Below are 18,449 nucleotides of genomic sequence, written 5' to 3'. Positions count from 1 at the left end.
TGTACATCTGTATTACTGCTTGTAGATAAACCCCTTAAAAGATCAAAAGTCCTTATTAGTATTTCCTGAGACTATTACAAAATTAAAAGCAACCTTAAACTATATTACTGAAGTCAAAAAGATTTTCTTCAATATCTCCATGCCAAGAGAAATGGGTAGTCACAGTAATTAATTGCGAATATTTCACTAAATCACTTTAATTTTTAAATAGCATCCACAGACACACAAGACTACATTCTCTCAAGAAAGCAATTTCAAACCACAAAGAATGCACTTGTGGAGTCAGATTCCTTCTTTCCTGTTTCTGCTTCCTCTGAAAACCACAAATTGTTTCTTTTATGCCCACAAACTTTTCAACTTCTGATGTATTTTCTTTTTCCCCCTTTTTAATCTTTGAACAAACTCAAAGGCAAAAGATGACTTTAAATTGTTCTCTATGACAGACACCTTAGTCTCTTCCTTCTTTCACCTCCCAGTATGCCATGTTTATCCTTGGGGGATTTATATTCCATGCTAATGACTGAAAGACCACATATGTACAACCCTGACAAGGATAATAATACTGTTCTGATAATACTGTTCTACTTTGGATTCTGGTGCAGGTTTGATATGCACACAAAAAGGTACCATGCAGTTTAAAATTTCCGTCCTGTCTTCCTCTGGGTTTTGGTGCCCAACATCCTGTAGAAGTGTGCTACTACCAACCATTCTTTTTTCCAGACATAGTTACCTGGCAATATTATCACAGATCCCATGACCTCCGTATTTTGCAGGCTCCACGGGTGCCCCAGCCTTTCTGACCATAATTTTAAGGGTCAATCGTTTACCCTTCATACCAGCAGCTTCAAGCCTACGTTGGATTTCTTCTGAGAGGCTCAGAAGGAATGCTTCTGCTTCCTTAGGCTGAAGGGGAAAAACAACATGTTTAGATAATTATTATTTTTCAAATACTGAAGGTAGTAAATCATTAAGGCTTAATGCAATCCAGATTGTGTAAACTGAAAAGAGCAAGCTGACTCACAGGCAACTGTCTTATTTAACATAAAGTGTTTTATTAATATTGTAGGTCGCTGAAGTTAGGTGAGATGGTAGATTCCTATCCTAATCTTGAAGTAAATAGGGAATACTAAGTCCTTTTGAAAATAAGCCTTAAAACCCCAAATACCTTTAGAAACCCCAACATAGAATTCAAAGTCTAACTTTAAGCACACACCTAGAGGATGAAGGGCATAGGGCTTATAAAGAAAATACTTTGTCCATGAGGAAAGTCCAGCAGTGGAAGATGTTATTTAGAGAAGTTTTGCAGTCTTCATTCTTGGAGGTTTTCCACACCAGACTGGATAAAGCCCTGAGCAACTGGTCTGCTCTCAAAGCTTCCCCTGCATAAAGCAAAATGCTGGACTACACAACACCATGAGATCTCTCCCAACCTTTTTTTTCCCTGTAACTTCTATAAATGCTTCAGTTCTCAATAAAGAGCTGAGATATTTTTTAATACAATTTTCTCAACAACACACCTTTTCCCCCCACCCCCCAGTATTTGTAAAAAGTCCAATAAAAATGTTGTACTGGTGCTGGTTTCAGGCACTGGTATCTTTGAATAATCAGCATTTAAATGAAAGAGAATGCTAGGTGCTGACAAACCTACTGCAGTTCTCTCTTTCTGTACCAGACTTGTATAACGAATGCAGAATAGCCAGCTAATTTTGTGCAAGCTTCTTTTCAGTCCAATACTTTTGTAGTCTCTCCTCCCATTTTATCGTTTGGTCTCCTATTTCTTCATTTTCCTCATTCCTATTTGGTGGCTAAGATGGTGCTCTAACAGATCAAAGTGTAAGTGAAAATAATCAGAATATGAGAAGATTCTTCTATAGCTGAAAGAAGTCACTGCAGAAAAGAAAGCAAGTTTGAATTTACCTGTGTAAACCTTATTCCATAGTTGATTTCTGCTGAAACAGATTTTCTTTCTTTTTCTGTACGAACAGGTCGATCATCCAAACCACGACAAAATCTGTAGAGCATTTGTCCTGTTTTTGGACCAAACTCTTTTTGCAGTTTTGACATTGAAGCACACTGCAGATCTCCACAGGTTTTAATTCCCAAAGAAGCCAGCTTAGATTCCATCGCCCTGCCAACTCCTAACAACAAAGCAATTATTTCTGTTAACTCTATACAACTCGCAGCCAGTCAGGTTTTGAACAAATAAAATCTGCCTTTTTAAAGCTACACTAGGTTATGCCAAATAAATATATACTATAAAAAAATAAGTTTCACTCAATAAAACATGGTCCAAATGGAAACTTTTGGTGTCTTCACCTGTATTTTTATATATCTAGTTTAAGCTGTCACATTGCAGCATGTTTCTTTATTTCTGGGTAAAATGTTGAATGACTCTTGCTTGCAAATCTTGACAACGTACTGCTTATTACAACGCATATACCTCTGGACACCACAATACTCAGTCCAAGAAGAGTATCCAATATGCAATATGTTTTGCTACCATATACAAGTGATTTAATCTGAAAGAAAACCAACAAATATTTTGAATACTGTTCCACTGCTTCCAAGGTAGAAAAACAGTATTTCAGGTAGAAGTGATAGCATACCTGTATCACTTGTGCTTTGAATTACCAAGCACTGGAAACTGTAGGTATCCATGGCAACAGCACATATGTAAGTGTGATAAACTTAAGTACATGTCTGGGTTTTGGAGAGGTGGCCTGTTACTTCTGAAAAATATTAGTCCTATGAGTTTACACTACCAAAGTCTGTGAAAGTTAGAAATCACAGGTAATCAGCTTCTACCTTTCAGAATCTCTTTGTCTTAGTGACATTATTGACACAAACACTAAAAAGTCTTTACTGCAAATATGCAAGTGAACTCCAAAAACTTCAAAATACACAAGTCAAAGCAAAGTACTATATGAGTAATTTTATGAGGGAAAAATGTCTTTGGTAAGTTATGCCAACAAGAAACGATGCTGTGAATTGTGATCAGCTAAGGAAGGGGATACATAAAGAGAATTTCTGGTGAACCTGCACCTGTCTACGTATGCTATTCCTGCCACTTTCCCATTTCAGTGTCTATTGTCTATCTTTTCATTTCCTGCCTTTTTTTTCCCACTTAAAAAAATTAAAATAGTATTTGAAACATTTAAAACTAAATATGTGTGTATGCAGGCTGAGCTCAGCTGATCACTAACATACAAAGCAAAAATGAGAGCTTACTATGATTCTTACTCAGCACTTTTTGTACTGTGTCTGTGTCACATTATACTACTAAAGTACTAAATAACAATTCAATACAGAATTAGAGCCAGGAAACACTTTAGCTTACAGTTCTTTTAAACATTTTCCTGGAACAATAAAAAAATGTTATGAAGCCTACTTTCATGCAGATGTATTCATATATCCTGAATGTCTATCATTCTCCAAAAGCAGTAGTTCCAGTTCCCTGTCACTTCTCTGTGAACCCTTTTATGCCTCAGAGAACCTCACTAAAACATAGGAGCCAGAAATGCTTCTTCCCTTCCCTTCAGCTTTCTCCTTGGTCTTCTCTATGTCCACAGGCATCCCACTCAATCACCCCAGTTTTCCCTTACTGAAATATCCTTCTGTCTCCTGATGAAATCCATCCGCAGATCCTGAAGGAGCTGGTAAATGAAGTTGCTAAGTCCAGCATATTTGAAAACTCATGGCAATCAGGTGAAGCTCCTGATGACTGGAAAAAAGGGTAATATAACCCCCATTTCCAAGAAGGGGAAATGGATGACCCAGGGAATTACAGACCTGTCAGTCTCATCTCTGTGCCTGGCAAAATCTTGGAGCAGATTCTCTTGGAAGGCATGCTAGGGCACATGTAAAACAACAAGGTGCTTGGTGACAGCCAGCATGGCTTCACTAAGGGGAAATCCTGCCTGACCAATCTGATGGCCTTCTATGACGGGCTACTAAAGTGATGGACAGGGGTGGAGCAGTTGACATCATCTACCTGGACTTGTGCAAAGCGTTCGACACTGTCCCACATGACATCCTTGTCTCTAAATTGGAGTGTCATCAATTTGATAGGTGGACCACTCGGTGGATAAAGAACTGGCTGGATGGTCGCACGCAAAGAGTTGTGGTCAACGGTTCAATGTCCGGCTGGAGACCAGTAACAAGTGGTGTCCCTCAGGGATCAGTGTTGGGATCGGTCTTGTTCAACATCTTTGTTGCTGACATGGACAATGGGATTGAGTGTGTCCTCAGCAAATTTGCCAATGATACCAACCTGTGTGGTTCTGTTGATACACTGGAGGGAAGGAATGCCATCCAGAGGGACCTTGGCAAGCTTGTGAGGTGGGCTGATGCCAACCTCATGACGTTTAACTATGCCAAGTGCGAGGTCCTACACCTGGGTGGGAGCAATCCCAGGCACAGCTACAGGTTGGGTAGAGAAGAGATTCAGAGCAGCCCTGCAGAGAAGGACTTGGGGGTGGTGGTTGATAAGAAAATGAACAAGAGGTGGCTTCAGTCTGTGCTCACAGCCCAGAAAGCCAACCGTATCCTGGGCTGCATCAAAAGGAGCGTGACCAGCAGGTAGAAGGAGGTGATCCTGCCCCTCTACTCTGCTCTTGTGAGACATCACCTGGAGAACTGTGTGCAAATCTGGTGTCCTCAACATAACACGGACACGGAACTGTTGGAACAAGTCCAGAGGAGGGCCACGAGGACGATCAGGGGTCCGGAGCACCTCCCATATGAAGACAGGCTGAGAAAGTTGGGGCTGTTCAGCCTGGAGAAGAGAAGGCTGCGTGGAGACCTCTTAGCAGCCTTCCAGTATCTGAAAGAGGGCTATAGGGAAGCTGGTGAGGGACTATTCATTAGGGACTGTAGTGGTAGGACAACAGGTAATGAGTAAAAAACTTTAAATAGGGGAAGTTTAGATTGGATATAAGGAAGAAGTTCTTTACTCTAAGGGTGGTGAGGCACTGGAATGGTTTGCCCAGAGAAGTTGTGAATGCTCCATCCCTGGCAGTGTTCAAGGCCAGGCTGGACAGAGCTTTGGGTGACATGGTTTAGTGTGAGGTGTCCCTGCACATGGCAGGGGAGTTGGAACTAGATGATCTTAAGGTCCTTTCCAGCCTAACTATTCTATGATTCTACGGTTCCTATTTGACCAAGGAATACAGGACAGAAAACATGTACTCTGGTTAGGCACATGACTGGGAACTACCAACAAAATATCCAACACTTGAATTTTGCCTGCCCATCCTCAAAGGATTGTATTCACTTGGATTGCTTTCCTCTGTCAAACTGTCATTTTTCACAGCACTTATGGAAACATAATGTCAGTAGGACTTCTTAGTAAGATTTGGCTGAAACTGTAGTTAATAAAATTAGTTGTACTGTCTGTCAGACCTGCTAAATTATAAATTATGATCAGCATCACAATCATTTCTTCAGACACCTAGGCAAAAAAGTTGGAATTTGACAAACCTGTTGTTCTTCTTTGAAAGAATCAACACATTCTTTCACAGTTTGCAGTATACCATCGACTAAAAGATCCTCACACAAAACAATAGTTACCTGTGTAACAAATTACTAATGTGTATTTTAAGTCTCCCAGAACCAAAACCTGTCTACAGCTGCATAAAGAGCAGAACACTGGTAATACTACTACAGCTGCCTTACTTCACACCTTTCTATTTATCACCCATTCTAACACAACTCATGTTGCAAGCAGAAACAGTTCTCTAGTTCAGTATCATTCTTCCCCTTCCAAATTTTCTTATTTTTTCTTCTCATTCTCTTCAAAATCTCTCAGTTTCTTAGACACAGCAGAGATTAATCAAACTCCTCTCTGTCCTTTTTCCCTCTTTATACACTCTGTTTCATTATAGCATCTCTGCTACTTTTTCCAACTCCTGACTTCATATACTCCTTTTTAGAAAGAATACCCTCTTGGGCTAGTTCTCATGTCTAAGCAACCTGCCTCTCAGAGTCATAAATACCCGATGTTACTCATTTGATTACACTCATTATGATACAGCAAGCTCACACTCACTTGAAATGACTCATCTCAACAATTTTTCTAAAGATAAGGTTGCACAACATTCTCTTCTGTAGATCATGTTGGGTGAATCTATAAAATTCCTTACTAAAAGAGATGCTTCTCAAAGATGTAAAAAGGTTACATTCTTTCCAGAAAGTTGAGAATTTTTAAGAAGTCAGTATACCTTTTTGCCTCTTAATCATAACCATGGAATAGCATCTAATCTCAGAACACAGATTTGTAACTGAAACTATTTTAATTTCAGGAGGCAAAATGTCTTCTAAAAGAATGGAGTACCTGGAAGACTGGTAACAAGCTGCCCTCTGATAAAATCATCCACTTCTTCGGGTTTTAAGTGATATTGTCCATCTGGCTTTGCTTTACGAGTTGCCATTCTGGCCAGCAGAATATTAGAACCTGTAAAAACAACAGATTAAAGTATGTCTGTGGTAACTTCTGTCCTTTCAAGTAGAATGCCACAGTTCAGTAATCAAGAAAAAAATGCAGAAAGTAGAGTCAAATTCCTTATCTTCTGCAAAGAATTTAATGAAATATATTCATGAGCTGCATGAGTATTTGTTATTACAGCAAGTTAAAACCAACCAAACATAAAAATCCACCAAAAAATCCCCAAACAACCAATAAGTACTGGAGCTTCACTAAGAACAATGAATTTGTTTGTCTTAGCTATGTTCTACACTTTAGAGGTACAGATAAAAGAGTTAAGTGCAAATGGCTAAAAAAAATGGAAGGGTATTATTTTAACACTGCAGAACACCCAACTGTGGGTCAACATAAATAACAGGTGACAATTCTATCCACTGTATTGTATGTGAAATTCTGGAATTTAGCTAATATTTGGGCCTGAGTATTCACTAAAAAATTCCAATGACTTTGCTAAAGTATTATATGCACTCTTAAAAGTGTGGTGGGAACCTTGTCAGCATTTTTTTATTTCCCTATTCATATGCTTATTCATGCTCAGCCAATAAGATCTCTGGAATGGTACCCAAACACATTCATTATTGCCGCTCAAACACATCATCCAAAGAGAAAGCAAACTAATAAAAGGTCAGGGAGATTCACAGCTCACAGCTCTGTGTGTTACTGTTCCTGTTCTCTCACCTATGCTCACATTCTTTGTCTATTCTAAAATTTTAGTTAATAAGAGCAGTAATAGAGTTTTACATGCACTGTTTCTCCTGAGGGATTAAACTGATGAAACAATTAACGACAGATTCTTCATTCAATTTCCTATTTAACTATGAGAATGTGTTTTGTCTATAGAGTACTGAAGATTTCTGACCCTCTTATCTATCAAGCATATCAACATAGTCTATCATGCAATCTCAGTGATTTACCTTCTGCAATGTATTACTGCCACAACACAATTACTTTAGTGCCACATACTTTACTGAGTTAAAGTATGAAAAAAATAATACCTCACTTAACAAATGTGTGTCTAATCTTTTACCAGCATTGTTTAAATCAGTTTAGTTTAGCCCTTAAAATCTAAAGAGTAAAAAGTTATGTTTATTTAACTGGCATAAGCATGTCTTTCTTCAATTTGTCTCTGATCAACCAACAGTGTTGAGAGGAGATCTCAACAGTGTAACAGTATCTATTCAAATTTACATTTTTATTATACTGATACAACTTTCACACTGGGCAACATACAAATCACACAAAATGTATGCTTCAGGCAGACCCTGTTTTTGAAATAAGGTCTCTACATTCATGTAATAATAAAACTACAATTGTTTGCCTCTGACTTATTTACTAAAAATGAATTATGAGTGAAGAGACAAGGTCCTTGTCATATATCTACCATATGAATTTCTAGAACAGATATCAACATTATTTTCCAATATCTCACAAATACTGATTATTAGGAAAAAAGTCTCTTTCAATTGGTAAGAGAACTATGATAACAGATTAGAAAATAATGCTTTAAAAATTGACTTTGCTCTTACTGTAGAAATAAGCACATAAAAGCACATGTGCACAAATGTGCTTCAAGTCAAAACAAGATACAAACAAGGAATTACAGTCTCTCTACTATAAGAAATAAAGAATTTTGCCTACAGTACTGAGCTTGTCTCACAAGTGGATTTTATACACACATACATTCAACATGTTTATTAACAGTTATTCAACTCTAGTTTTATTAATTAATTAGGGCCAAAAGCAAAGGAGAAAAGAAGGGGCCAGGTGAAAAGTAATCAAGGAAGTCTTTTCAGATGTGTGATTTCACATACAATGCCTACTACAAATCACAGAAACCTCTGCTTTCAATATCTTCTAATAATTATGCTAAATCATGCCATGGTTAAACTTACTACTATCTTTGATAAGGAATAGACTGTGCTCATTTTATAAATTCTATAAATGTTTTCCCATTTACTGAAAAACTACAGTAGCCTTTCATAATGAATGTAAGAATATCATACTGATGCCATTTTAGCATACTGTTCAAATAACAAAGATATGCAATTCTGTAGTTTTTTCTTAAAACTTTCTATTTATGAAGATTTTCTTGCATCTTTATTTACACTAATTTAATGCAATGGCAATAGTTTCCACATCACACAAACACCTAAGAGTTTTAGCTATCTTGCATAGCTTTGACAGACTTAACAATAGCAGGTACTGCTTGTAAACAAAATGAAATAAGGTGCTTACCCATCCCAACAGAAGCAGTGCATTTAGTTTGGGCTTTGATTTCGGTGCGGATAGCATTTGCAAGTTCATCAGGAGTCAGTCTGGTCTCTGTAAGGATTTCAGTGATATCTACTAGTGCTTCATCACAACTGACTGCTTCGATGTTATGAGTATAGCTATCAACACAAAGTAAAGGAGGTGAAACACCAGCAACAACTCACCATCTGTTAAAATAAATATGTAGCAAATAAAGTCTTCCTTTTGTGGTGGTATTACCCTGCTTATTTGGTATCACACATCACATATTAAAAATGCTAAACCAACAAATTACAGTAACATTACTAATGTAGGACTAATTTCAACATGCATCATGATTTTAAGGGAATAGCTAGAGAAGGAGTCGAATATTTACTTTTCATGTACAGTAACAAATTTCCAATTTTGTTTAAGTGCATTTTAAACCAGAAAGTAGTTTCTAATAGATCTTACTCCAGTCACCCATTCTTAAGTTACTCAAAAAATCCTATTGGAAGAATCTCACGACTAAGCAGGGATCTTCTTCACATAGTGTAATCAGTAAAAAATTCAGCAATGACTCCTTTGGAACTCAGATGTCAACTGTTTACAAGATTTGAATTCAAGACAAAAGAATGCAGAAGAAAGACAGTGCTCAAAATAACAAAAATACTACAAAAAGAAGACCTCAAATAGGAATGGCTTTGTTGAAGCTGAAGAGTAACATGGAGATGAAAACCCTAAATTGAATGGCATTCAGCAGTGGCAAATATGCTTGACAATCTTACCATGAACAAACATAAACAAACAGCATGTGTTACCTTGCTAATATTTCATATACTGTCTGTGCAACTTCTTTGTATGCATCAAAATCGTATGAAACTGCTTGAAGATTTGGACACAACTTTTTTGCTTGGCCAAAAAACATTCCATTCTTTATGCCGACTTGTCTGAAATGAAATTATTAAAAAAAAACACCAAAACCAAACCACCCCAAACCAAATTATCACGGATTTTCCCACAAATTAATACAGGGCATTTCCAAATGAAATATTTGTCCTTTCCCACAAAAATAAATTATTAATAAAAGGAATTTAGCAACTCAATACGTAAGAAAAATAACTGGAAATACAGTATCTGAATTAGCTGTGTAATATTCAGGCATGCAGCATGGAGAGCCTGCCTTTGGGAACAAAGTCTCCAAAAGCATCACTTGCTACCCTCTGCTTCAAATTAAAACCACACTTATACCTCAGTGACTAAGGTAACCAGATCTTATATTCCACTGTGCAAGCTTACAAAATTCTGCTCTCCTAGTAAATAAACTCTCATTTTTTGAGATATAAATATAAGCCTGCCTATTCTAGCATGCTTGAGAAATGTTCCAATGAAAGAATAATTTCTGGGATATTATTTCTATCATGGAAGAAAATTTTATTTCCAACACTGTGCTTATGTTTAGAACAAGTTATTTCATACTCTGAGCATTCATAAGGTATGTTATTGGGGATGCTCAATATAATCAGTGCAAGAAATGGCTTTAAGCTTAGTAATCACACTTACTGTCTGATTTTAACTAAGAACTTCAGTAACAGTGTTCTTAATTCCATGAAAGAATGCTATTTTGACACAAAAAAAGTAAAGATAACATTATGAAAACAACAATTAACAGTGAATGGGACCAGTTTTTCTTTAACAGGCTTTGTTTCAAGTAATGTATGTTGAGAGCTATGAAACAACTTAAAAAGCAGCATCCACAAGAAACACCTTGTGTTAAATTCTAACATATGTAATTACAACTTTTAAAAACATAAAAATTCCTTTCTAGATAAATTTGAAGAAATTGTCTTAAAACCTGCTAATTTTTGACATTTTATGATACATAATTTTTACCTACCTGGCTTCATAACTACAAGAAGCTATTTCAGCCATAGAAAGCACAGTGAGATTGAAGTCAGCTCCATTCACATGAGTGGAATCCGGATGCTCCCAGACTGGTGAGTCCAGCTTATCAGGTACTCTAATTTCTGCTTGGAAAATAATATTTTTATATATATTATTTTTCTTAAGAGTTCAACAGAATGGATGTGAATAGAATAAAAATTATGTATTTTATTTTATACGATTTCTATACTGCTACCTGTTAAGAGGTTCTTAATACTATATTGATTCATATCATGGTCCAGGAAAAAGTACCAGAACACCCTTTCTATAGTAATCTCTCTCTGCAAGTAAGTGTACATGCTACTGAGAATATTAAGCTACAGAAAAATCCCGTTTCTATTTTCCTCAAAATTACTAGACAGCAGCTTGTTGGTGACTGCATACACCATACTGTAGAGTAAGACTGATTCCAGTTATCTTTAATGACAACAAAAATGATCAAACACTTGAGGCTTACTGCTACAACCATATCCTATAAACAAATAAAAGACACTAAAAATTTACCAACTGCTTAGCTGAGCAAGACCACACTTAACTACATTCCTTTTTGCAAAAAGCACACCTACCACCAGAACACAGAAATTAAATTTCAGAATACAAGCCCACCTTTTATCATACTTACAACCTCTTATTAAAACTTTGTTCTAATTATCTGGATACCACCAAGTGGTTTTTAAGAAGTGAAATAATCAGAATACTAGTTAGCTCAAATTAAAGAACATTAGCAAGAAACTTGTATTTCCTTTAACACTCTTATGGGGATATTAACTGCCAAAATTATGTTGTTACTTCCTAATAACTCTTTTATTAGGATATGTCAACTTCTTTCAAGTATCACCATAAATTTATCTTGGATCAAAATGATACAATTATAAATACCGCAACCCCAGACTTAAAAACGAGACAGACCTTCCCTAATTTTATAAAACTTTACTGCATGCTCTGAGATAAGAATCCTCCAGGCCCACCGCACACTAGGTACTAGAACAGAATTCCAAACACTAAACACTGGAATCAAACAAAGCATTTTCTATTTGGGTTTTCACAGAATGTAAACCTTGAAAGATATATGCCTGTAACCTAAATACAAATCCACCTCAAAAAATGTCTAGATGCAAAAACTACTATGCCCTTCCAAACTCCCTGTCAGAATCAAAAAACCCCAAGTATCATACAGAAAAAAAGCTTCTGTTGACTTAAAATGAATTATTATGTATGTTACAGGTCTTTATTATATTCTATCTAATACCATACACCTTTGTAATATAATAAACAGGGAGTTTTCTTCAGAGTGCCACAAAGCCTAATTATATTTCATGGTACTAACAACTTACACACTGACAATCTGGCTGAAAGGAAACATGGTGCTATGTGCACATGGGAGTAGTTATCAGACCAGAGAAAGTGTTGTAATGACTGGAGACAGCAGGGTAGAACCTGACTCATGTGAAAAACTGCTTTTGTTCAGAATTTCTGCTAAATTTGTGCACCTTTTTATATCTTATATGTTTTAATGTATGATGAGCTGAGTAAGTTACCTAAGATGTCTGCAACTGAAAATTAGAGCAAAATTATGCCCCAAATAAGGATAAGAATGACAAGAACAATTTCTTTAGTCCATGCCTTCCTGTGCCCTGGCCTGAGATGATGCTGTCATCTTGTCTATCTTCATTGGACTCGTCGACTTTTTCCACTTCGCAGCAGAGCAGATCCCCCCATGAGCTGATGGAGTCACTTCATGTGAAATTCAGGGCAATGCAGAACACATTGTCCTCAATGGAAGGCAAGGTAGAGAACCTCTCACCAAAAGCTGGGAAACTAGACAGGCACATGGTGAATGTGGAGCAACGGATGGAGAAATCAGAGGCCAGGACCCAAGTCTGTGAAAAAGAAATCGCTGAGAATAAATCTGTGACTAATATGATGGTTAAAATCTGCTGCTCTTTAGAATGAAAAAAAGGGAGATACTAGGGTTGAGGGAAAGGAAGCCTAGAAAACATTCACATCTTGGGCATCCTGGCCATGGAAAAGAGACCCCAAACTATGAATCGTGATTAACATATGTTAATCTTCTATCTTTAGAACATGAATGTTAAAGATGGCATGTATGTAGAGAAGTAACTTCTACCACCCAGAAAGGTTTTCTCCAACTTGGAGATTTAGGGTGAGAATGATAGCGAGTTTTTAAATTTAAAAGTTACACATTTTTGGATGAATTTGAACAAGAAAAAGAAAGTATTTCATAAAAGATTCAAGAGTCTATTGACACTGGATATTTGTCTAGCAATGCAGATCAAAGGCAGGAGCCAGTATTACTAAAGAAGTAATTTGCAAAAAAAGAAGTAGCTGATGCAGCAGAATTCAGTATTTGGTCAAAAGTGATTCATAAGAGTTTGGGGTTTTTGTTTCGGGGTTTTTTCCCCTCTCCTTTTTTTTTTGTTGCTGTTGTTGTTGGGTTTGGTTTCAGCTGTGGTGTGGTTTTTTTGTTTTGTTTTTTAATTTAGAACATTTTTTTTCTAATAAGCAAGACCTGGAGAAGGCAAAATCAGAGAACAGCCTGGAAAGCATGAAGCACTGAAAAAAATGAAGTGGATTCCATGTTGAAGCATGGATGTAAAAATATGCTCATGTACAAGGTTGGTCCCAACTACCCTTTAATTTAAATTAACGTGTCCCCAACCAGAATTGAGTATATTTAACTGCATAATTTAGCATTCTGTGTTTTTGACATTTTAGAAAAAGTACTTTTCCATGTGATACATGCGTGTACTAATCCATATTTACCTCTGGCATGGCACACTTAAACACATGCTGTGAAGTATGTCACTTCACTTTCTAAGATACTATGATGTTAGAAAACTGTAACCCGCAATTCCACCTGTTCACCTAAGACCATAACTGTTTTTTTCCCCCCAAAAGCAAGACAAGCCATGTACTTGAGAGAATGCAAGCAGAAACAACAGGTATTTTTTGTTGATAAAACTACTGGACATGGAGGTAAAAATCAATAAAGAGGCCAAAAACCATTCTGAGCTGCAGCTAATGAAGAGAGACTATAAAAAGTGTTAGGAAAAAAAATCCTTTCATCAAAAAAATTGGTTGCACAATCAGACTAAGTATCAAGAAAGAATGAACTAGCTGCCTGTCTGTGTGCAAGCCAGGGAGATTGGATGAAGTTAAAGAAACAAGTGTGTGGATATCCAGAAAAAGCTGCTGCAGTAAGAAACAGAATTTATTATACAAGGCTGAAATCTGCTCTACCCCTAAGCAATAAATATAGTAGAAGAGATCCTATTGAATTTGTGAATCACAAAGAACATGCTGGACACCAGCTAAAACTTCTATTATTTACCTGCCTCACTCTCCAAACATCACTTGCTTGTATTAAGTCACACCCTTATCCAGTGTAAGGTCCTAATAAAAGTCACTGTATAAAGCTGAACTACCAATAGTTCATCCACGAGCTACACTACAGAAAATCCAAGTCCATAAAAGCCACAGCTATCTTTGTAACACATTCATATATGGCACTGCAAACAACACAGCAGAAACCAAGTCTGAAGCATCCTGAAAAGTCCCTAAAAAGTTAAGGGCCAGTGGGTTCCACAAACATATAATCTATCTCAGCTCTGAAGTGGTCTTACATTACAGCAAAAGACAAACAAAATGGTATCACTTCCTTAATACCCGGGTTGGTTAAAAGTGCATATACAAGGGCAGCTGCTATTTAATTTCAGTTTAGATTTGAAAGTTGAGTTTCAACTTTCCCCCTTATGCATGCACTTTTTACCAACCTTTATGTAAAAACAGTTTCAAGCTGATTACACAGACTGTCGGAGAAAAAAAGAGCAACTAGTTGCCAATGTCTAGCAGTATACTTTCTCATACTAAATACAGTTCAGTCAGTATAATAATAATCAAACATGTTAATAAAACTGTTTACATTAGTATACTACTGCTTGGGGAAAGTAACGAATTTCTAAATTACTGCAGGCAAGTAAAGTATTCTCAAACTAGAACAGATGCCCTGGTGTTGTGGAAACAAAGTACTGGAGAGACAGAGCTCATGGAAGTTGCACAGACTTTCCAGAAACTTAAAATGTTAATGCATTTTAGCATAGGAGCACTCAAATTAACTCACTGTATACAGATACTGTACTTGTGCAATTCAAAAACAACAAAAAAATTGTCACTGGCCACATGCTATCAGTTCTACTCTTACAGAAAAAAAATTAGCAACCTTTTAAAATTTATTTGGTACTTCTCTACAATAAACATAAGAAAGTGATTCCAGACATCCTGTATTTATTTCTTACTTTAAATAATTACTTAACATGCTATCTTATACTCAACCTCAATGAAAGTGAGTAAAACCTAAAATTACTCCAAAATAATTAACCCATTCTTAGAAAAACTAAGAAGTCGTCACAGTGGCAGGTCATTGCTGAGGCCACAAAGAACTGTGCTGTCCAAAGATACTTCCTTTTTGAAATCCCCCATGTGAAAAAAAAATTATCCACTGTGCACTTTATTAATGACTTTAAGGAAAAAGTCTTCAGTAACAAAAGAACGTACAGACAAACAAACAAACAGACTTATCTGTACCTGCTTTGCCATTCATTAGCTTATTCTGGTAATATTGCTGTTCAAGCTGGGGGTTTGCACCAGGGCGCAGTGCTGCCTTTCCTGCACCTTTATTACTAGTAACAGCTACTGGTTTTCCTGCAGAGAAGAAATGCATGTACTTATAAGTCAACATAGTGTAACAGCTTACAATTTAATAGCACAGCTAGAATCAGATTATAAAGATATATAACTTCTTATATATAAGAAGTATATATGTATATGTTATATAACTTCTTTATATATATATAAAGATATATAACTTCTTATATATATATAAGAAGTATATATATATGTTATATAACTTATTTGTATATATAAAGATATATAACTTCTTCAAGCTTTTACACTCTTTACAGCATTAAGGAGGAAACAGCTATGAAAGTGACTGCATTGTGACTATGAATTTGCTGTCTTAATTGCAGTCACCTGTAAAGAAGAAAAGCTTATAAAGAGTGGAAATACAGCCATACCATTTTGTCTTTAGTAAAACGTAAAAATGGAAGCTATGAAACTTCACCCATGTCCTAATGATTTATTAGTTTAAGACACATCAAACACTACTGATTTTAAATATTGCTCATGTTTATTAGCTTAAGTAAACTAGAAGGGTATACACAAATCAATGCACTCAGTTCTATTTGTTTCATTCATTGTACAAAATCAAATATCTAGTAAACTCTTGACTTTTTAGTAGTATTGACAACTCCCTAGTTTTTCTACAGGAAGCTGATTTATGCACTGAAAGTTCGAGAAAATTTATGCACAGAAAGTTTTCTGTGGAACAGAAAAAACATTCACACAGAGGTGCTAGGTTCTTTATATTCCAATAATGGAATTTTAAACTTGGCAGGAAATAGTTTCAACAACTCAAACATAACAGGTTATCTCTGATACAGCTGCTCCTGCCTTTGGGCAGAATGCAGCAGAGGAATTGTATATGCAGCTTACTACTTCCCAAGATCTATAATATTCTGGGTGGCAGATGTTCACTTCTGCACCAAATCTTCAGACTTGTGCATCACTGAAGTTCAGTGTTTGCACAGAACAACTAGTACGTTCATTTCTCAATATTACACTTGCAAAAAAAAAAAAAAAAAAAACAAAACCAAACCCAACAAAACTTGCCAAGGAACTCCACTAACTCTTCATATGCCCTAAGAATGATCACACAACTCAGACTTCCAGGTGCTAAATGACTTGCTCACTCTCTAGGTGAGAGCTTAGACAAAAAAAGGAAAGAGAAGCAAATTTCCCTTGTAAAATATGTATCAGTTAATTCTCAGCCTTACATCAGAAAATTTGTTAGGATACCCCATTCTTTTTTAACAGAAAGTGACCAAACCCTACTTTTGGTGCCAAAAGATTTTGATGTCTGATTTCTAATACGGTAGATTTAAGTCTCAGTAAGACGTGTGACATTATAGAGAATGAATACGGCAAATTTTATTTCTCTCTTCTTACTTTAGATAATGAAAGGAGACAGCAAAGAGAATTCCAGCTGTTTCTTCCACTTTCTTTTAGATTGTGAAAAAGCAAGCAGGAATACAAAAGTTGCATGGTCTGACAATCAAAGATGCCAGCAAAAAAAAAAAAAAACAACAAAAAACCTCACAAATTTTGGACGTTAATTTTAAGTGTGCAAGCTTGGTTTTATTTTTAAAGGTTTAACTGAGAAAATTGTCAACATATGGAACTTAAATACTGACCTTTGAGATCTGGTCTATTTCGGATAGCCACAGACACAAAGAAGCAATCCATATCCAGGTGCATTATACAGCTCTGTGGCTTGGCTGAGCTCGCAACAGACACATTACCTAGTATGAAGATATACCAATAGAAAACTTGAACCCTAATTTACATATACTTTGGTACTACTCACTGTAGTCATCAAGGGCTATTATCACCTTAAATTACAAAGATTTTTGTTTCTTCTCACCAAGAAGATATTTACCCAGAGAAATGTAAACATAAACAGCAGACAAAGCCTAAACATACATCAACTTAAAGTTTCTATTTTATTTGCTAACAATCAAAACCTACCTAGCAAGTTCCCCCAACACAAGGAAATTAATATTGTAGGAACTGGACTTAATTTTCCTATGTTTATACTGGATCTGGAACAGACAACTTTACTCCTTTATGTTCATCAATCAGAAGACTGTTCCAGAAGATAAGAGTTTTAGCTGCACTAACGACTATCATTAATTCTTCATGAATCCCACCAAAATTAGTTTTAAGCCTCCCATGCCACTGGATTTTGACACTGCTGTACCTACACTCATGCAAACAATGAGCAAAGACAAGCAAGATAGATCCAGACTGAAAAACTTACACACCTAAACCACCAGAAATACTTCAAGTATTCTAGAAGTTCAAGTCTGCATGTCTATATTGCTGACCTACCAGAAGAGGCTATACCTAACACATACACACACACACACATCTTAATTTGAACAACGCATAAAGTATAACAGTGAAAACATACTTCAACACGTCAAGTGAACTGTTCTACTTAACATCTGGGTTTGTTACTGAGTAACCAGACTGTTTTTCCCTGGTTTTAATAATTTATCATTTGAACTCATTCTTTGAAAGATGAAGGACTGTCTCATAAAGGACATTCACTATCAAGTGATCAACTTAATGCTTAAAAAGCTACTTGTGAACAGAAACACAGTCATTAACTATTTGAATACTCCAAGCCAAATCAAAGAGAAAATTAAAATATATTAACTTACACCATATTGTGATGCAAGAAAAATACATAAAGGTAGTTCGTAGGTTAACATTTTATAACTAGGGTGTCCTAGCATAAACACAGAATCAGTTAATTTATCTAACAGTATTTTTTGAGGATGTGGTAATTTATCAAGTATATTTTCATGATTACAAGTGAGTATTTTTACAGCATAACACAGTCAGAATCTCTTTGATGGTACAGAGCTAGCCTTTTAACTAAGTAACACTGTAAATCAGAGATTCTAAAGATGCAAAATCTTTAGCTGTACTTGTAACACTTTGCTACTCATCAATTACATGTTTGTTTTTTTTTCTCATTTTGACCGCTAATGACATAAAACATTTCTGTCACAAGACAAGTTCAGAAGCATCATATGATATTGCTACCCATTTAAACAGATCCAGAGGTATATAAAACCCTTACTAACAA

At 36.1% G+C, this 18,449-nt stretch overlaps 1 protein-coding gene across 4 annotated transcripts in view; it reads right to left on the bottom strand.

Annotated features, from left to right (window-relative positions):
* REV1 (REV1 DNA directed polymerase) overlaps positions 1-18,449 on the bottom strand; it is a 59,405-nt gene that overhangs the window by 15,498 nt on the left and 25,458 nt on the right. For 2 of the 4 annotated variants that reach the window (XM_034072286.1, XM_034072295.1), the window contains 8 exons: positions 16,987-17,094; positions 15,260-15,376; positions 10,608-10,740; positions 9,532-9,660; positions 8,717-8,871; positions 6,332-6,451; positions 1,918-2,138; positions 731-903 (listed from right to left, as the gene is read on the bottom strand). In XM_034072286.1, the coding sequence (XP_033928177.1) occupies positions 731-903; positions 1,918-2,138; positions 6,332-6,451; positions 8,717-8,871; positions 9,532-9,660; positions 10,608-10,740; positions 15,260-15,376; positions 16,987-17,094 (1,156 nt within the window). Of the gene's footprint in view, positions 1-730; positions 904-1,917; positions 2,139-6,331; positions 6,452-8,716; positions 8,872-9,531; positions 9,661-10,607; positions 10,741-12,192; positions 12,511-15,259; positions 15,377-16,986; positions 17,095-18,449 lie in introns of those variants that run through there. The other 2 variants (XM_034072306.1, XM_031050969.2) reach the window with 2 other exon arrangements.

The sequence above is a fragment of the Melopsittacus undulatus genome, chromosome 2 (genome assembly GCF_012275295.1).
Source record: "Melopsittacus undulatus isolate bMelUnd1 chromosome 2, bMelUnd1.mat.Z, whole genome shotgun sequence".
NCBI lineage: Eukaryota > Metazoa > Chordata > Aves > Psittaciformes > Psittaculidae > Melopsittacus > Melopsittacus undulatus.
Note: the sequence above shows the minus strand (reverse complement) of the source record. Positions and strands in the feature narration are given on the sequence as shown.